This window comes from Dermacentor albipictus, chromosome 3 (assembly GCF_038994185.2).
Source record: "Dermacentor albipictus isolate Rhodes 1998 colony chromosome 3, USDA_Dalb.pri_finalv2, whole genome shotgun sequence".
In the NCBI taxonomy this organism is placed as follows: Eukaryota; Metazoa; Arthropoda; class Arachnida; order Ixodida; family Ixodidae; genus Dermacentor; species Dermacentor albipictus.
Genome location: NC_091823.1, coordinates 27,514,902 through 27,535,886, shown reverse-complemented (window position 1 = coordinate 27,535,886; position 20,985 = coordinate 27,514,902). Strand labels below are relative to the sequence as shown.

The window sequence follows — 20,985 nt, the reverse complement described above, 5'->3', positions numbered from 1 at the left end:
CAACTACTCTAGTAACATTTTATCTCTAGAGCCAACTGTGACCTACTGCAGCACTGGCACGTACACAAAAAAGATATGCAGATTAATACACAATTTGAAATGTGTGAAGTGAAGCTCTCGTGAAGCGGCTAATGAAATGCTATAAATTTGCCCATTCCATACCTGTGCCTTTCGCATCTGGGTTAAGTTCAGCCATTTTCAGGTCTGTAAACACACCCAATGCACCATACACAAGTTTTTCTATGCCTATCAAAATGCAGCTGCTGCAACCCAGGAACAAACCTACAAACAACCTTGCGGTAGCAGAATGCCATAGCTACTGGGCCACCATGGTAGGCTGACCAAACAAACATCATATGGCGAACCATACATCAGAAAATAAGCAAAGCAGGAAAACATTTACAATATGGCAATCATATGACAATCAAATCAAAGAAAATAGCATAAATACTGATGTCTGTCCCTTATACAGCAAAACTTCCCTTGAAAAAACTGCGAGGTACTTAAAGAAATATTTGTTCAAGAGAAGCATAAATAGTTTGCTTCCTACAGGCAATGGAATTTTCTAATTTTTTCTTTATCTGAACAGCTAGCTCAAGTTATAGTTAACATTTTTAAACAAACTTTTTTTGAGCGAAACAAACAGGGACAAAGAATAGGTGCAAGACAAGGACGTGTTGCTCCTGTTATGTTGCTCCTTTTCTTTGTCCCTGTTTGTTTTGCACAAGAAGAAGTTTGTTTAAAAATGAATCTGTTCCGACTAGACCGACTCGCAGTTATGCTGTAATTAACATGCTCCTCAGATATGTGCACAGTGCTTAGAATGTTGCCAAACAAGGGAACTTTATGTAAGGAACTGTGATCATAATGCAAAATACAGTCGGTAACATGTTAAGAACGCAGCAGCCCTCTGGAACATAAATCGAGTATACCTCTCTAATCTTCTTACCCTGTCTTTGTTAGTCCCACAAATCCTTTTCCCAGCATGAAGTAGCAGGCTAGAGTCACATATCACTCAGACTGACTTCTCTGCCTTTCTCCCATTAAGGTTCCTAACTCCCTATAAGTGGCACAGCAAATTGCAGGAGTTTCTGGGTCAACTACTCATAACCCTGTTCTCCAAAAAACTTCAGGCATGGTATGTGCATGTGGCCTGCCGTGACTTCCCAACATTCCAGCACCCTTAAAATGAATGATTGCTATGTCATGATTATTAAGCTTTGTAGAGAAGGCAACAAAACATCATGTGCCCACAGTTGCGCTTAAAATGAGATGTCGGTGAAGTGATGAAGCACAAGGTACCTTGACATGGCCATCATCATCGCCGGACGCCAGCAGGTGCTCGTCCACAACGCACAGGCTGTAGATGGGTGCACTGCACCACCACAGTGAATCAGATCGGCTCGCTCACGATTGAAGGTGCACTACTCACCTGTGGGCCTCTGGGAGGCGCTGTGTCACTGCACCCGAATTCAGATCCACCATGCACAGGGACTGATCCTTGGAGCCCGTAAAGAGCATTGAGCCATCAGCCGAGAACCGGAGTTTGCGGCAGGACGTGCGGTGGTGCGTCAGGTGCAGCAGCTCGCGACTAGGACTGTCCAAGGCATATGAATGGACAAAGGCATCGCCTTCCACAGTGCCAATAGCCACTGCATCCCGTGTTGGATGGCAGCAGACATCAGTAAGCAAAGTTTCAAACGGCACGTCATCTGGAGTTTCGCCAGAGCCGATCTGTGGCTCTGAGCTGGGTTGCTCCTGGGCATCTTCACTGCCGTCGCTGCTGTCAGACATGATCGCTGCGAGAGAGATTCCTAGTCACGCTTCTAAACAATGCTGGGGAGGGCGGGGGGTCAGTCTGCTTGATTAACAATCCACTAACTTTAAAGGACTGCGCAAATAGATATAGAATCCAATTTGAAGTGCAACATAAGGCGGGAAATTGCATAAGCATCATTTTTGAACCTTCGTGCGCACAGCAACAACATTTACACATGTTGCTACAATACTGCGCGTGTCGGTTCCTATATGACCGTCGATACACGTGTGCATGTTGACAAACCAACGTGCCTGGTATGAGAAGCATCGCACACTGGCCGGCGGACGCGCTACCGTACGTTTAGCGCTTCAGTGGCTAATAATTTTTATTCTTGTTTGTAACAGCTAACTTCTATCAATGTGCTGCAAACGATGCGAATACAACGTTGGTCGCACAGTTGACATCAACGTGATTTCGCGCTCCATCGACAAGCAAGTTTGTTTAACTCATTTAACAGACATGTTGCTCATACAAAACTGCACACATTTACACAACAGCGACAGACGTGTCCCTTAGCTGCTTTTGCTCGTTCCAAGACGGTAAAGACACTTCAGCCGTGCGGAGACACTTGCCGGCAGTCGCAGGGCGATGAGATCACAGTTGCCGAAAACACCTTGCCGCGTGTTTCGGGGCGAGCTTTCCTTCGTCAACAACAAACCAGGAATTAAGCGTTTGCCCGCTCAAAACTGTAACGCGCGCTGCGGATAAAGAAGACCGCCAAATCGTATCGCACGCGAGCCTAGCGTGAGCCCATGCGAGCCTTGGCTGCGCTGCGGGCTTCGCGGTGAGAAAGCGCCCAAGCCAACGGCCGAGCGGCTACGGGTAGCGCCAACGGTTCAGTGGCGCCCCTCGCCGGCTGTCCACGGAGGTGTAATGGCCGACCGCTTCTGATGGTAGAGCCGCTTTTGTCCGCAGGCGTCGGTTAGGTTTCCCGTTGAATTAATGCGTTGCTCGGGGAAGCTGAGACCTTTAGAAGACCTGCATGGACAGCGATTAATCGCATGATGGCCCGCGGTGCCAAGTTCAGGCTCTAAGTCCCATGGCAGCAGGCCCTGGGCCTTGCCGGCGAGGAGCAGCTTCCTAGTCATCCCGAGAAGTGGACAGTCCGAGTGTCCCGGTGCGCGATGGATGCGTCAGTACCAATAGAGCACGTGCTGTTGAGAATCAAGGTTCTCAACCTGGCCTACCTGACTGTCGCGCTGCCTCTATTCACTCTGATTTTCTGCTTCGCCACGTCAATGTTGTTCCAGTATACCGCTGTGAATACGACAGTCTGCAAGGTGAGCCTGATAACGCTGTCGTTCCACGCGTAACGACGCTGCTCCGCTCTAGTAACGCGATTGATTTTTGGCGCATCGAGGTACGGTTCCGCCTATTTTGTTTTTTTGTTTAACCTTGAAACCGCTCTCATGAAGTGTAACCCGTTACCCGTTACGTTACCCGTTGATCGCCGAAGTTTTCTTCGCCACTTAGCTCCGGTGTCGGGCGCAAAAGCATCAATCGCGCGTGAGCACGCGAAAGGCTGAAGGCGCTGCGATTCGCCGCTCATTTTCAGGCTACCGGCGCGTAGCGCGGTCACATTTAGAGCGATCTACTTAGTATTCCCGTTCTCGCGCTTCTGGTAAAGGTTACGCTCGCCTGTGTAGCTCAGTAGCAGTCTGGCGCTATGTTTATCACATTATCATCGCGAAGCTCCCGAAATGATCGAGTTCCCAAATTTTGTTTCTCTGGCCGCATGTGTTTTGCGTATTGTAATGATAGTAACACCGCAAATATCTCATATGTGTTGAGTATTTGTTCCCGTGTGTTTCAGTGTCTTAGTGCTTGCGTTTACTGGCCTAAAAGGTTTAATTTAAGTTTTTATGCGGCTTGACTTATACAAGGCTACGGCTGTGCTGTGCGGTACGCTGTGGTGTTTAAACTGCAGTAATTTTGACAACTTAGGTTTCTTTAACGTCCATCGAAATTTCAGTTTCGAGCTGCTTTCGCGTACCGCTCCCATATCGGAATGTGTCCTACGCTGTTATGTATCGAATTCGCGACTTTACTTTCAGCAGTAGAGGGCCGTGTAGCCTTTCCAAGTCATTGCGATAGATGTCGTATCATATGTGCTGTGGGAATGTAAAAGTCAACAGCTATGAGTGTTTAATTTGTTTAGATCGCGACTAGTACGTGTCCTTACAAGGAGGTTTGATTGCGCATGCGCTTTCAATTGCTAATAGAGGGGTTTTTGAAAATTGATTGGTTTGAAATCTCCACCAATCTGTTGTCTAGGATCCAGAACATCAAGAAAACAGGCTGGCCAGTTCGTGTACTTCACCGTTTGGGTTCCTACATATTCTGACTACAGGGGTAGATAAATAAATAAATAAATAAATAAATAAATAAATAAATATTGTTTTCCATAAACTGGTAGCGAACTAAGGCATTCTTGGGCTTGCAAGAACTCAATAAGTTAGTTCGAATTTAGCAGTGAATTGTGTACTAGGCATCGTTCTCTCATAACGACTGTAGGAATATGTGTTCAGTGAGATGACTGACGGAATCCGTACGGTTTAAGCGCGATAAAATTATATTTTAGGGTCGTCTGTTTGTCATTTCGTTCACTCGGAGTCTAGACTGGGAAGAGATTTGGGGTTCGTTTCTGTACTATGTACATATATTATCACCTTATTACGGCGTGCTACTAAGTGTACTTGCCGGCTTCAGCTTCAATACCCGCAGATATGCGTGAGGCACGCACGCACCCTTGTCAATAATGTGAATTGCGGATCTGTTAATGAGATTGCACCTACCTGAGCGTATATCCCAAAACTAACTTGCGGTACATTAACGAGATCCGTGTTCACGTCATTCCGGTGTCAAGTTTCCTGCACATCTGTGGAAGATGCCGGAATGGGCACTGGCATGAGCCGCCTCGTTTCCGGCAAGGCCCGCATGCGCGGGAGTCCAGATTAATGCCACAGTTTGATGGAAAGGATGGGCCAAGAGGAGAGAAAGGGCTGGCTTAGAGACCCTACCCGCTCCGAAGTTATGTATGGCTGCTTTGGAGTCGCTAACGATAACCGATGAATTTGGAATTGTGAGGGCCAGGGCTATGGCCGCTTCCTCCGCCTCCTCCGAGGAAGAGCAAAGAATGGAGGCGGCCGCAGCGACCTGGCCGTGAGAGTTAATGACCGATATTGCGTAATGATTTCTGTTTCCATATTCGGCGGCATCAACATAGAGCACGTCTCTAGAGGTGGAAAATTGTTTTATGCGAAGCATATTACGAGAGCTCAACCCAGCTCCTCAGGCGCGGCGGTGTCGCCTTCAATACCACGTGACACCGTGACGTCACGACAGAGGAGAAACGGGGTTCCAACTCGCGCCGTCGCGGCGGTATATATGCAGCTGCGCTTGCCTCTGCTAGACACTCACGAGGTGAGATGCCTCCTGGAGACAGAGCTGCTCGTTGGAATGAGAAGCGAAGGTTGCGGCGTGCTACAGAGACTGATTTTCTAGGTGGCTTTGGTTCAACTCTTGCAAGATGGGCTGGGTGGGAATCGAACCAGGGTCTCCGGAGTGTGAGACGGAGACGCTACCACTGAGCCACGAGTACGATGCTTCGCAGCGGTACAAAAGCGCCTCTAGTGAATGCGGTGTTGCCTTAGAAACGAGCTGTTTCTAAGGCTCAGGCGTGCGTCGCTTGCTCAGGCGCACATTTCGTTGCCGCGCCGAACGCTGCGTTGCTCGACGCTCACCGCGTCCAATGAGGGGCGCGTAGTCGCTGCGCCGTAGCCCATTGTCGTACACCCCTTGGCGGGTCGACGGGAACGCTGTCGCGTTCCACTCTTGAAGGCGAAGCAGAGTAACGCATGAGTTGTTTCTTCGTCTAGCCGAACCAAATATAGCCAAGCAACCGCAGTTAACCAGGCTAAACAGCGGTTCAACAAATAAAATAAAGGCTAGTATGCTTCGCATCCGGGGCTTAACCTTAGCTAAGCCACAACCATTTTTTTGGAGAGCCTTTGCTCGCTGCCTCCTGCGCTGTTTGTGATGCACAGGGTGCATATTTTTAGGAATTGGGGGGATGCAGAGGTTCTCGTGTATGTGATGTGGAATGGTGTATTTAGTCTTGATGTTTGTGAGTGGGCTGAGAGGATAAAGGAGGCCTGCTTGAAGTAGTTCCTCCCCCCACCCTCTATTCCATTGCCCCCTTCCCTTTAAAGAGGGATAAATAAAGTTTTTAATCATCATCATCATATCATGCCGGAATGGGAACATTAGAGTTTCATTTCTATGTGGGCATGGAATTGAAGTTAAAGTCAACGTAGCACAAATATACAGGGGTTTTTGGCGTAGAAGATTGTTACAGGAAAAGCCCCCCACTCGCCCCCCCCCCCCCCCAAGAAAAAATAAAGAAGGACAGTCAGAGGACCTCCTGTCGCTACCGCATCAGATGATTACTTAATGAGGCTGGTGAGTCTAGACTAGCAATATGCGTACAAAGGATTGAAGAGGCATAATGGAAACACGCAATACAAACAAATATAGTGTTGAGTCGCATCGAACAAAGTACAGAGGAATGCACACGGCGCTGTCCGGGTTAGCACATATGCTGCAGGTTGTTTCAGTTCAAGCTATAGGTCAATGGCCCTTAAGGGGCCCTGCTATAGGTTTAAGGAAAACGAAAAATAGGGAATCTGAGCTGACCGACGATGCATCCGACACGACGGAAGACACTGTCTTCGGTCATGCGCGCAGACGAGGATGACTCAAAAGTGCCATATTGCTGCCATTAACTGCAGTAAGATGGCGCGTCCGATTCGCTAAAATTCTCTCGTAGCAATATTCGTTGACTGCTCCTCAAAAAAAAAAAAAAACACTCGTTAAGAGCCAAAGCGGCGTAGATATAAGCACTCCGATCGAACGTTGTTGCGATCAAGCGTTGTAACGTCAGGACATAATCGTCTGGAGATAGGTCGGTACACCACCGTCATTTAGCAAGCTGATCGAACCACGATAAATGCAGACGTCTTCTTTCCCTGCGTGAAATACGTACTAAACATGTATGCCCGTATTCGCAGCGCAGTCCTCCGGAGGGATATACTTACAGCGTAAAAGATTGTCCCTCTGTGTGTGATCTTCGGGAGATTTCTTACTCGAGGACGCGCCCGTATACTGTATACATAATGAAGAGCTCCGAAGGAAAAACTAAATGAGCAAAAGACAATGTTATCAGTCGGGAGGTTCCGTGAAAAGTGCGCGAGAGTGTAGACTTGAAATGGTACGCCAAGAAAATGGGTCCTAAATCTACAATGAGGGGACCTGCATGCATGAGTAATGGGTCCCGCGCGAATTCTCGAAAAAAAAAAAGGGGGGGGGCAGGGGTAGAGAAAGAAAGAGAGAGAGAGAGCTGCAAAAGTCTGTTATACAGCTGGAACACTCCGCCGAACCTTTCAACTGCACACGTATACTACAGCCTGCTTCCACGGCAACCCCGGGGAGCAGTTTAGAGGAGACGAGCGGAGATCTTTTGATCCGCCTAGTGCTTCTCGTGAGCTCGTTTTCGCGACACCGCGAGGACTTGTCCAGAAAGGCGTGAATTTATCAGGAGGAGGGCGAACCGAATTGCCTGCGCCGGCGGTCAAGGCTCCGCCGAAGCTCCCGTGGCCCAGCGGGACGGGGGAGAAAAAAGAGCGTTTTGGAAGTGGCGCGCTAAATATGCAAAGCCCATAAACAGGGCGCGAGCAAAGGCTCTGACGAACGGCCGCCGACGTAGGGGAAAGGGTCATTTGCGGCAGCCCTCTCCACCTCTCTCTTCTCTGTGGTTGTCGCTCTTGAGAGCCGAGATGCCCCGAGTAATTACTCTGCGTCTGGCTCCCAGATTTATTGTGTAGTGCAGCCAACAGCTGCGGGCGATTCTTCTGCGCGCCCTGTTGTCCTCGTACGCGGCACTAAATCGAAATATTTTAAATCTTACCTGTATTGATTACTCTTCTGAAACTGGGAGCAGGTCAGTCATTCCTTAACCGAAGGCTTGAGCGATAGGAAAGTGGCGCCTCCAGCTTATAACTTCCGTCCTGGTGTGCCCAGTACAATGTCTCGTGCTGTTTTCTTTCATTTTTTTTTACATTTCTTTAGCAATAAACGAAGGGTCATAGTGTGCATTCGTCATAAAGCTGATACGTGGCAACTTTTGTAGTCTTTTTTTTTTTCTGCGAAAGAAAGAAGCCGGTCGATGCCGCTCAGAAGTTCAAAACGAAAAAAAAAACTCAAAGGGAAGCTCATTACTTTTCGAAGCGAGATCGGGAGGCCTTAGAACACGCACCTATAAAGCGAGATATAAGGAGGAAGAAGAAGCATATGCTTGCTGCGGTTAAGCTAGGGAAACTATGGAGCATGGTTTATTAGAATGTGAAGACGTCTGCCCAGCGGTCGATTTAGGCACCACTGGCCTCCTTGAAACCCTTGGGTTCAGCGAGAGCGCTGGAAAAGTAAACATGTCCGCAATAGGGATTAGTAAGAGGCGATTGGAGGATTGGTGGAAGAAAAGTAGGGAAACGACAAAAAATGGAGAGGTGCGAAATCAGAGTTCGCAATAGGGGATCAGAAAATTTGGTTGTGGAAGTTCACAGTGTTTTTTTTTTATTGTTTAACCTAGGTGGGACATTAGGCAGTATAATAGCAAGAGCTTGGTGGCAAAACCCACCGCCCCGTTCCAAAGGGGACGCTATAACATCCATCCATCCATCTATCCATCGCGAAAAAAAAAATCTCAAGAAATCTGTGACATCAGACAGACGTCATCGACGCCGTGATTTGGGCGCGAAATTCAAATCGTGAATTTAGTTCAGCCTTAGTTCGCACCGATATATCAACTTTTTTTTTTTTGCCAACGCAAAACGAGTGGTACATTTTTGAAATGGTGACGTACGCCAGTTTAAACTCATTGATTTACATTTTGAAATAGTGACGTACGCCAGTTTAAACTCATTAAGCGTCTCTCTTTAACGTGCCTTTGACCTTCTAAACGAATAAGGGCGTCTTTTAGAAGCGTAGCGTGATTATATACTCTGTCCACTACTGTTATTTATACTTTTATACTGTTATACTTGTTTATACTCTTATATACTCTGCCCCACTACGAATATTAGTTACCGGCCGCCATTTCGGCGCAGTGAGTTGTTTCTATAGTATCGACTCGTCGCTACTATGTATATTCCTGAACAGCTCGTTTAAAACTACCTTCCTGCAATTCTGCGTGCTCTCCTCTGACTAATCACTTTCTTCTTCCTTAGTTCTTTCTACGAATACAATATTTGGCAACTTTAACGAATTTTTGCGAATTTAACGAGGCGCGCAGGTACTCTCTTTATTTTTTTCGTCTTTCACAATGTTTTTATATCTAAAATGTCCTTTAAGCGCTAATTAGCGCCGCTTCCCCCCCCCCCCCCCTATTTGTCCCAAGACTTGTAGCAAAGGCAGGCTTCGCACGGTTTTATCAGTTTCGCCATCCGCTTGTCCGATTGTCTTTCTTATTTTCTTTGTTCCTCTTTAATGAACAAGGAGCCGACACATTCCGCCGCTGTCCATGGGCTGAAAGCATACGAGACGGGGCCCTACCAAGGGCAAATATACTTCAATGAGATAAGAAAGCAAGCCCCGAGATTACTTGAGAAGTGAGGAGGTGGTTTCTTCAGATTGTCATAACAAGCCCGATGCTGAAGACGCGCGCTAAGTGCACCCTCACTTTCTCAGGCAGATAAGAAACGTCTTTAGTGGCAGTGAGTGCAAGTTGGGGAAGGGGGGGGGGGGGGGGGGGGGGGGAGGGGGTTAGCGGACGTTGTCTGTTGACACGACGGCGCTGGACCTCGCTCGGCTCGCATTAGCAGGCGGTCCTCCTTTTAATTAAATGAGCTCCTCGCGTAGACGCACTTAGGCGGCATGTGTGCAGTGAAAATCGGACTTTCGCGTTCATATAGTGCAATGTCCACAAAGAGAACATATTTGTTCCTAGGCAAACGAACGACTTCGTAGTTGGGGAAAAATTCATGCTGGTTTTTAGGTCGCACTCATGTACGACGGTACATGAGTGCGAAGTATATATATATATATATATATATATATATATATATATATATATATATATATATATATATATATATATATATATATATTTAGGCGGTAGTGCGAGGTCGAATTAACAAATCGAAGCGCTGAAGATTCTTTGGAAACGCTGAAAGCTTGTAAAAGCTATGAGCTTTGCGTCCTACTAAATTGTATTGGACGTTGCAAGTGTTAAACAAACAAACTAATCGCATGCGTGGGTAGTGCTTTGTGATACGGATCACGTGCCCGAACATCCTCCCACATAATTTCTTAGAACGCATTCACGCGAAAAGGAGAAATGTAAGCATGATATATGATAGCGGCCGATGCCGACGAAGCATATGCAAGCGGGAGTGCGCATGATATTATACACACATCTTAGCGAAGCCTACAGGCACCATCCCCGTCAATTTTAATCTCTAATAACATATATGAGCCGAAAGAACTAATTCGTTTCGTGAATTTCACGTATGCCGGGAAACGTTTCTGGACAAATACAAGTTCAGCCTTGACACGAGGAGCTATCCACGGCCCATATATATTCGACGCCAATCGGGAGAAGCCGTCCGACCGTGTGGTGATAGGTTCAAGGACTGCTATATGGCGATGCGAAAGTCTCTGCGAAGTGAAGAGAAAATTTCCTCTCAATCATCGGAGTGCCTGCGACAGCAAAAACGGCCCCGTTGCACGAACCAGGAAAGCGGCTTCGGTCGAACGCGCGGGCGGTCTCCGAAATTGCTTATACGAAACTGGCTGCGCTTTTTTTTTCACTCGCCGAATGGTGCATCCGCCAGCTTTTTTCAATCCGGCGGTGCATCAAAGCGCGCTCTCTCTGTAGCCGTGTGTTCGCGCAGTTGTTCTTGCGCTGAACCGCAGCAATCTTGCTCTCCCGCCGGACGTAGGCGCGCAATTCTCCTTTCCTTGCAGCCTTTTGTTTTTGTTCGCTCAGTTGTCGTTGTTACACTTTCTTGTCGGTACTTTGCCAAATTTCTCTTTTGCGCTTGAGTTTGTTTCTTGATGGGACTGCGGCGAGCTTCCATATAGCCTCCGGCTATTGCTCCAACAAGTGCGTTTGGACGTTTGGCACAAAAACAGACGGGAAATGCGGGCGAATGAGTTCCCTTCCTTTTCAACGCGGCGTCAAACTTTACTCGCGTTTCACTTCCACACTTGTTTATATACTGGGCTGTGAGCTGGCCTTGGGTATTTTTGGTCGCAGAACTACGTTCGCGCTTTGTGCGGAGTGGGATTACAAATTGTTCCCACCGTCGATGCAGAACTTACTTTTTAATTACTTTTAGGAATATACCTGCTATTGCCCAATTTCGACTTCATCGCCCCCAGCTTGGGTCTTGGATCATTCATTCAGCTTGGATCTTGAATCTTGGACCATTCAGCGGGCGCAGAACACGACAAGGTCATTGCTGCACTGTCATTGCTGTCCTGTCCTCATCAGTCACGGAAGTTTTCGACAGGCGCCCAGCCCTTTCTGCGATAACTAATGAACACTTTTGCTTCCTGCCTTGAAAGGGAACACAAACTCTCGCACAGTTCTTCGCGACGAAACCTGGGCTTTCACAATGTGCACAAACAGACATATTTACCGGGGGGGGGGAGCAAAAGGGCACCTTTAAGGCACCTTGCCCCCTCAACACCCCCTCCCGCGCTCGCGTACACTCTCTCTCTCTCTCTCTCTCTCTCAAAAGTTTAAAGGGGGGAGGGTCCATCACGGATCCATCTTCGTCGATGGATCCGTGATACCGGAGACGGGCTCATCCACAGCAGCCTGTGTTGCACCGGCCCTACAAAAGAGCAAGCTGTACCGTCTCCCGGGACATGCAAGCTCTACCGCAGCAGAGCTAGCAGGACTCCACCTTGCTGTGGACCTACTGGCAGAGGAGCTACCAGTGACCCCGGCAGCCATCTTCTGCGACTCCAAGGCGGCGCTGCTCTGCCTGCAGAACCCTGACAGGGCTAGCCTTGGGGTTGCGCTGCTCTCTTCAAGACTGGCGGCCCTTCAGGACGCAGGATGTTCATTATCCATGCATTGGCTACCGGCACACGTGGGGATCCCGGGAAATGAAGAGGCGGACACTCTTGCAAAAAGTGCCCACCACTCGAGCATCCCCCTCAGCCCTGCTGTAACAGCCGCAGGCTTCTCGAGAAACAGGCTGCGCCGGCACATCATCGCCTGCCACCCGGACAAACAGTATCCCTGGGCCGGCCTCCACGGCCTCTTCCACAGCACGGCCTCCCACGAAGGGATGCCTCGTTGCTGCTCCGACTGCGAGTTGGCTGCTACTGGACGGCAGCCCGCCGGCACCGCCTTGGGAAAGCCACCTCGCCAGCATGTGCCTCCTGTGGTGAACCAGAGACTCTGGAACACCTCCTGCTGGCCTGCCCTGCTCACCTGCAGCACCGCGGCCGACTTCTGCAAGAGTTCCACCGCCTGGGGCTCCCATGTTCACGACAGGAAGATATCCTCTTCCCCTGTCGTAATCAACTACCAGCCTTCCTAAGTGTCGTCGAGTACTTCGACTCGTCGGGTCTCTCGGCGAGACTATAGGAAATTTCTACAAAGACGGATGGCCTACTACCTACCTACTATCTACTATCCTACCTACTATCTACCTTTCCCCCTCCTACCCTCTCTCTCTTTTAATCCCATCTCCCTACCCTGCTGGCGCTGAGCCGTGCTCCCGCATGGGTTGCAGAAAATAGTGCTAGCCTTTCTTCCTTTCCCACAAGAACCACTTCTCTCTCTTCTCTCACATTAGTATGCCATTTCGCAGCGACATCATTTGCACTTCATGTAAAAAGGGTGATTATACATTGATGCATTTGTCGGAATTGCTAGTTCCTTGGGAGCGCGCCTAACCATGTTCGAGAACACAAAAAACAGTGTGGCTGTTTTTCGAATACAAAATTTACCGGTCCCTAAAGTTTAACACCATGCATGATTCCTAATCAGATATGATAATTATAGAAATATGTGCCACTGACGCATTTTCAGCCTCTTTCTTTAACTGAATTCTAACTCGAAATGCTCCAAGAAATATATATCTTTATACATATATTTCTTGGAGCATTTCGAATTCGTTCCAAGTGCCTTGCTAACTCCACGGATAGAATTTGTAAACTGCAATATGGGCCATAAGGTAATTAGTTACAAAGCTAAATAGTGAATTTTTGTTAATTAATCGACTATGTGTTTGAATTTTTTGTGCAACTAGTATTCTCTGAAACACCCTGTATATGCTTATATATATATAGAAGAAGAAAGAAAACCGAGGGAATCCAATCTGGCAGCCTTAATCGAGCCCCTCGGTCCCGCTTCTTTCTTCTATTGTTTATATATATAGATATATGTATAGGCCATGCCTCGCCATAAATAATATATATATATATATATATATATATATATATATATATATATGTGTGTGTGTGTGTGTGTGTGTGTGTGTGTGTGTGTGTGTGTATATATATCGTCTTTTTTCTCTCGTTCATTTATGGCGAGGGTCTCGAATCTGACAGCCTTGATGTCATTAAGTGTAGTATACGAGGGTTTATTAACCACGTGTCTGCTCTCCTAAGTTCACATGTTACGTGACGTCATCGGACAAAAAAAAAGAATGTTCTACTTGCTCTCACCATGGCTCTTAGTGGCGCTGGCTAACACTCCCACGCCCAGATCTCGTGAACATGAAGATCTCATGAACCCAAGTTAGTGGAAGGAGTGATAGCCGTCGCCTTAGCACAATTGGTAGTGCAACGCACGCGTAATGCGGAGGTTGTGGGTTCGGTTGCCACTGGAGACTAGTTATCTTTCCATCTAGCACTTCCAAGCCACCACTTCCATGATCATTTTAAAGCGAGGGTTCCTCTGCTTCTTCATTCCACTTTGCGGATAGAGTCTTGCCGAGTAAACAACCAGTTTGTTGTCGTCTGCCGAGCCCAAACGTAAGGTCAATTTTCGTTGCACTTGCGTCACTTTGTGCAACCACATTCGTCATTAGCGTTACGTGGGCTTGTTTCAACATTTGCGCAAACATGAAAGAGATCTTCGGTTGACATTAATTCCCACATAAGCATGGCATCTGCCGAATGCTTTCTCATCGCACGCAGTAGCAGTGTGAGTGACGCAGCACATCTAGATCTGCACATGTAGACTGTGACTCTTCGGAGAAGCTGCGACCTCGTAATAAGAACGCATGTAAGACGGCGCGGCATACAGAAAGCTTTATGATAACCTCGGAGGGTGGATTACAGCGTCAGCTATTAAAAGGTCGTCCGCGTCTGTCCTCCGCCTGCCTAACCTTCGATATGTGCTGGCGTGATTCTCAACTAATCCACACAACAGACAAAAAGAGGTATTGGCCTCGAGCTCCACCACTGGAAAAGCTGGCGCCACCGTCGGCGTGACGTGCTAGGAGGGATCACGTGGACATAGCGGCCGCGTCGGCTGCTTCGGGCGCGCCGAAGCGAGCTGAAAACGAGTTTAAATTCTCTCGTACGCTGCGGTTTTCATTTAGTGGCGAAATTTTCCCGCTTCGAGTGTCTCCTTTACAACGCACTACAATAGGTAGTGGCTGCCTTTGAAGGCGCGCAACATGGTAGGCTACTGCTCGGTGCCGCAGGGCCGGACGCACGTAACGGAGGCCGGTGTCAGCCTTATTCACACGTAGCCGCAGGACAAGAAGCTGTGTGAAGCTTGGCTCGCGAAACATAAAACCGGCAAACAGTCATCGGCCACAACTCGTGTATGCAGCAAGCACAGACGCTAGGAAGATTTCTGCTACGACGCCGGGTCTGCGATGTTCGAAAAACGCGCACTTAGACGCTCGCCCGAGTCCGCTGCCCGACTAATGTCATGACGGTTTGGTCTATGAACTTGTCGATACTATAGATACTCGCAAGTTCAGTGGAGTGGAAAGGCAGCGGTAAGAAGCACACTTAAATAAAGCATGGCATGTGGTAATGTTTGTGTTATGAATTAATGCACTGGATTACAAAAAAGGAGCAGCGGGAAATTGCACGCGGAGAACGCCGTAAACATACAGTGCGACGCAAATCGAGAAATAGTATTGAAAGGTCAAAGAATTTGGAAGAAAAAAAAAAGATTGAATCGTCGCGACGGCACATCACAGTCCCCGTAGGCGTCGAAGTCTCTACAATGAAATTATTTTTGAACAGCTCTGATAGCGCCCACGCAACAATGGTTGCTTGTATACTGTCAAATGCTCATATTCTGCGGCCTAAAGCTCATGGCACGGTGCGAAAACGCGCGCGCGGAGAAAGCGAAACAGTGCGCGGACAAGCATGCAGACGCGCAGTCGGTCGCTGCGAATATGCGCGATCGCTGCATTGAGGCTTCATTCTATTACGCTCCATTTAGTTATATAAACACTATAAGAACATATTTCACATAGTTTGCTCTCAGCGTTTACCTACCTTTCACGCAAGAAGCCGGTTCGGGAGACTCCATAGCGGCGACCGCGCGCAGTGGCGTTCACTGTACGTATTCGGTAAAGAGATAGCGGCTGTAAACGATTGTGTGCTTTCAGTTTGCCCAAGATTATTATTTAGACAGTAAGAAACTACTATCGTTTCGAAAGTGCTTACAGAAATGTCCGGGAGAGCTCGCGCGTGGTGTTTTCGGTGAGCGCTGACAGCAAAACCTATGAGGATCGCGCCACGTGATCCCTCATACTACGCCAGCGTGGCGCTTCCGATAGAGGGCGACTCCGTAACTCCTCGCCGCCAATAGTGGCTTGAAGCATTGCATTCATAGCAAGCAGAACATGCGGAGTTCCTTAATGTGGTACTGACTGACTCGTATTTTTTTTTTTTTTTCGTGAAATGAGTATCCGCACCATCCGAGCACTAGTAGAAAATGCTGGCCAGCGTCAGAACGCTCTGAATAAGTTACTATACACGTGTTTCAACATGCCTGTTTCGGCTTCGGTACTAGAGTGATGGATGCGTCAAGACGCCATGACTGACTGGCACTTTCCGTTTCTGCCAGCGCTGCGGCACGCGAGCGTAGCAGTATAGTTTTTTTTTTGAGCAACTTCAGCATACCGATCCTTTTTGCCTACACAAAGTCAGCAAATTTTGCTCTTCAATGACGTGACGATAATGTCAATGACGCCAGTTCCGTCATTCCTAGACAAACGTTAACATCAAATTAAGACATCATATCAGGGTTTCACAACCCTGATACTTTATTGGCGTCGTACCTTTACGCGCGAGAAGCGTGCGGCAAAGTTTCCACTACTTATAAAATATGTATAAGTATTCCTTTAGAGTGTGTCGAATAAAAGCCCGAAGCCTAACACAAACACATAACACAAAGGGAAAAAGAAGAATCGTAAACGAAGAAGGAGGTCACTGGAGATACATGAAGAAGCTTACACTCACAGGGAAAACTCAGATCTATCATCAGCATGAAAGGGAAAAAAAAAGTCTGTATGCAAGCGTTCAAGAGGAGATCACTCGGTAATGTTCCGGTGATTTTGGAAAACTGAAGGGGGGAGGGGTGCGAGGGGGGAGTATTCGAAATTTGTCACAGAGTATATAAGAATCACCATGTATTGTGTTTATGTAAGACTGTTTTCAAAGCGAAGCTTTCTTTGAAAACCCCTTCCCCTCTCCCTCCCCCAATCAGCATGAACGGCTGTCTGGCCGAGTAAACTGAGCCGATCCCGGAGAAGACAGTGTATAAAGTCGAAGGTGCTGACCAGGTGAGCCGATTCAGCACTATGGTGCACGACTGCGCCCTCGCACGGATCTTAATGCGGTTTGTATCGCGGGCCGATCCTGTAGGCACTGCAATCACTGCACCCGAACGCCTTATAGTATCAATCAACAGAGCTAATTTTAATAAATGTCCCCAGCAGCATATCTCAGCAGGCCTCGGCAGCATTCGCTTGACATCAAAAATCATCCTGCCGTGGTTTTCACCATATTCTCCTACCCCCCGCTCCCTTTATTTTTTTCTTTATATCGCCCTCATAGACACACATTAGTGGAAGAGTGTGGACAACCGAATGGCGCGCAGCACAGGGAGTGATCCCGTGTCACTGGTGCGCAGGTGTACAACTTCTGCCCGTCCGTGAGCGCCATCACGGGCATCTCGCCGCAGCGCTACGTGTGGCGCATGGGCGTCGCGCTGCACACGGGCCCGCGGCTGCTGCTGGCGTCGCTCTACCCTCGCTACTTCGCGCGCCGCGCCGCCCTGGTGCCGGCCCCCAAGAGGGCGCTCTTCTCGCGCCTGACGCGCGCCAACTACGCGCTGCACCTGGCCGAGGCCCTGTCCCTGGTCGGCGTCACGTACGTCTCGAACCGCGAGAACTACCCGGTGCACGAGAAAATCTTCATCGTCTTCATGGTCTCGTCGCTGCTCTACATGGTCGGCACGTGCCTGGCGGTGCACATGTGCGCCCACAAGGACGACACCCAGATGGTGAGGACCGTGCGGCGATCGCGATATCGCCGCGCGCGACCGCCGCCCTCCAATCGCGGCCGCCGTCGCTGCTAAGCCGCGCGCAATATTCGGCCGTCTTCTGTGACGAAAGCTCCGAAAAAGTCGATAAAAAGGCTTAGGGGCTGCACGTTCTTAGCTTAACTTGTAAACGGCGTTATTGTTCAGAGTAAGCACAAAATCCAGCGCGGAAATTCGCCAGACAAAGCTAAGCTAACCTTCAGAATAAAGAAATGTCTCCCTATGTGAATGCCCCGCGCCACATATTCCGCCGATGAGCTTTCGTCCGGGCTAAAGAATGGTGAGCTTTTGACACCTTGTGTCAGAAATTAACGTCCGGTAATCTTTTTGAAGTTGAGCTTTCGTCTGATTACTGCAAGCATAAATGCTAACGTCTTCCGAGTGTTTCTTGCCAACTTAAACAAACCCTCGGTCCCCCTCCGCCACCAATAGTGTCACCTCTCGAAAATAATTTCCAGCGCGTATCTTTGGGTATCAATGGTCAGTCGGCCACTTCTGCCGTCTATGAGCAAGGAAATGTCTGTCATTTGTCACTCTCCTGTTATCTGCTGATTAGTTCCGTTCGTCGTCCCAAATCCGTTCATTGTCACAGTTTCGTTTAATAACGCTGTTTCCAGAGTGTACCAGGTCAGCGTGACGGTTGTAGAAAAACGCGGCATGTTCATCCAAATGAAATGACGAGAGAGTTTTGCTTCTTAGCGACTATAACAATTCTGTTATTCCTGAACAGCCCCAACTCATGCATATCGTCGTGGCTACCGCAGGAACGTAAGTCGCGTCGCCTCAAATTCTCACTGCTGGTGCTGACCCTGGCGGCCAGTGCAGGCATGCTCTTCTTCTTCTACAAGCACCGAATCCACTGCGTCGAACTTGGTAGGTGTGCGCTATGTATGGCTTAAAACCAATCAGGCCATAGAGTACCCTAATAAAATTACTAGTAATAAATCTGGCGCTGCGATACTTTGAGCATTGTGCTTTGTGGCTTCAAGTGCTCTTGTGGCGTTGCGTATTACGCTTTATCTTTCCAAATTACCAAACAATCTTGTTTTTATAAACGCTCGAAGGCAACAAGACTGTGCGCGTTCGTAATCGTCGCGAATGTTGCATTTATAACGAAAAATTTTGTTAAGACCGATTAGCAAGATCGCAAAGCCGTTTGAAGCCAGAATGACGAAGTTTAGGCATACCCATCTGCTGCCCCTGATTTACATGCTATAGCACAACCACTGTGATTGCAGCTCCCATAGGCACTAGCGCAAGAGTTAAGTAATTAATAGTAATTTATAAATCGTATTTTTTTTGGCAAATCAGTTCTGCGGAAGCCCGCGAGGTGGAGGAAGGTTCATTAAAGGGGAAAAAGAAATGCCATCCACTCGATTGTGTGGCACGAAGCTGCCGGCAGTGCAGGCAAGTTTTGAATGGAATTTCGCTCGACAGCGCCGCAATCAGGGCGCTATCCTGTCGCGGACTTCTAGCGGACTGGGAACCCGGTCCCGGCGCCGTGCATGATGGGAGCGCAGCTATACCGCTACATGCGCGGACGAGAGGTGGTCATTCCCGCACACGCGCGCTTGCGTCGAGCCCTTGGCGCACACGTAGCGTATACCGCGTACTGGCAGTGCCGGGACCGCATTCACTTCGAGCTTTTAAATATCAAGTGGCGCGACAACTTTTCACACTAAGCAACCGAACACATTTAACGGTTAGCCAAGGGGCAACCAACTGAATGCTTGTGTAGCGGCCAACATACAGGAGCTAGAAAAAAAAAAGAAAAAGAAAGACGTTTAGCAGCAAGTTCCTCAATTGTGCGACACTTTCCGACGCAAATGTCAGAGCAGTGAACTCGCGCTACAGGAGACAGTATACGATGCTTTCCGTTCCCGGGTTCCGTTCCGTGCTCTGCTGGCATATCACGGCAGCAGCATAACCATATGTATGGTGGAGCAGCTAACCGCTCTAGTAACCAACTATAGCTATTCTTCTGGCTACATTAACTGCTAGACTTGTCCAGCGTGCCGAGAGCTCTTCGAGCCGACGTCACCGAACGCCGCAACCAATAAAACTCGCGCGCGGATAGCCCGCGCGATCACTCAGGATGACGGGCACCCATCGACCGAGAGCAAAATGGATTATGTATGGACCGCGCAAGCGACGCGGATAGTCGTTAGCGTTAAAGGTTATACGGCGAGCCCACGACTCTCTGACTGGACGAGCCATCCCAAGCGCGTCGTGGCGACGTGTTTCAAACATGGCGTTGAGCCGCAGAGCCCGTCTGTGTGTGCTACTGACGTATATACGCAAGACCGGGTGCCGGTGTGAACCTTCCGGCGTTGTGTGGCGCACATGCGAATGGGTCTCGCCGTGTTTGCGGTCGGAACTCCAGCCTCGCTGTGGTAGTACCGCATTTACTCGTGCAAGGCCCGCGCACGAGTACTTCGGAGCTCAGTACTCCAGGAGACAAAGTTTCAAGACAGGTTACTTTGCGTCGATTAACATCAGCGGGTGCTCCAGGACATGCTACATAAGCCAGCGACGGCTCCGGAGAAAGATAAGTGTATCGAATGTAAGGTTTTCCTAAAACAGGACAAATGGCCATGCATGAAAGAGTAGCAAGAAACATAAAAGAAAACCCATACATCTTTTTTTTCTTTTTTTTTCAGAAACCAGGCTTAGCAGTTGAAGAAAAGTCCGTCCTAGTCGAGGACTCGAACACGGGACCAGCGTCTTCTCGAGGCAGTCCCGGGTTCGTTCCCGGTACTATGACGAATTTTCCTTCAAATATTAAGTTTTCTTTCTGGGAAATCCGTATGGTTTATTATTATTATTGTTATTATTCTATGTTCAGCTTGGTGCTACTGCCGGTGGATGACGTTTTTCCCCTTTTATGAATCTTCGTCCACTTTGCGGATTTCCGCAGGACTGATTTGCCAAGATTTTCCTAACAGGTCATTTGTAGTTGCATGATGTGTACATGTTGTGCAGCATGCGCGGTATCAGTAAAAGTAATATAGACTCATCCAAGACCAACTCCGTGTCACTATAGCGGAACAAACGTAAGGGGGGGGGGGGGGGGTTGATGCGGGATTTACACTAACAAATACGGTACCTGGCGAAAGCGCCTGCGATATCGCTGTTACCGTTACCTTAATAATAGTAGCAGCATTTCTCTTCTCCCTAAGCCCCTCCCCGTTGTACATACTCCTGGCAAGGGGGAGGGGGGGGGGGAGGCATCGCTGTACCCTTTGTTACCCGAAAGCCACCGTCCATCTCTCTTTCACTGCCCTAATGCAATTATCTTGTTCCTTTTATCATTTCGTCTCGCAGCGTTCAGCTGGTTCTCCATCTGCGAGTACGTGATCTGCCTGTGTAACATGGCGTTCCACCTGACCCTCGTGTACGACATCCCCAACGAGGAGCTGCTCGTCGGCCTGCCCGTGACGAAGGCCGTCTGCTCTTCTTCCTCCGCCTCTTCCCGGAAGGACCAATGAGACACGACAAGCCGCTAGTGCCAATGGATGCGCGCTCTCTTCCACGCACACACCACACACACACATCTCTCTCTCTCTCA

General features: G+C 48.6%; 2 protein-coding genes across 3 annotated transcripts in view; one reads left to right on the top strand and one right to left on the bottom strand.

Annotated features, from left to right (window-relative positions):
- The window catches only part of LOC135921688 (WD repeat-containing protein 55-like), a 16,794-nt gene extending 13,512 nt beyond the window's left edge, over positions 1-3,282 (bottom strand). The window contains exons 1-3 of one of the 2 annotated variants that reach the window (XM_070535313.1): positions 3,260-3,282; positions 1,433-1,799; positions 1,303-1,375 (exon numbers count right to left, since the gene is read on the bottom strand). In XM_070535313.1, coding sequence (XP_070391414.1) covers positions 1,303-1,375; positions 1,433-1,794 — 435 coding nt within the window. In that variant the 5' untranslated portion in view covers positions 1,795-1,799; positions 3,260-3,282. Of the gene's footprint in view, positions 1-1,302; positions 1,376-1,432; positions 1,800-2,391; positions 2,588-3,259 lie in introns of those variants that run through there. The other variant, XM_065455988.1, reaches the window with a different exon arrangement.
- On the top strand, positions 2,683-20,985 carry LOC135921689 (post-GPI attachment to proteins factor 2-like). Its single transcript, XM_065455989.1, has 4 exons — positions 2,683-3,099; positions 17,007-17,378; positions 18,182-18,290; positions 20,742-20,985. The coding sequence occupies exons 1-4, from the start codon at positions 2,944-2,946 to the stop codon at positions 20,903-20,905; spliced, it is 801 nt and encodes a 266-aa protein (XP_065312061.1). The 5' UTR covers positions 2,683-2,943; the 3' UTR covers positions 20,906-20,985.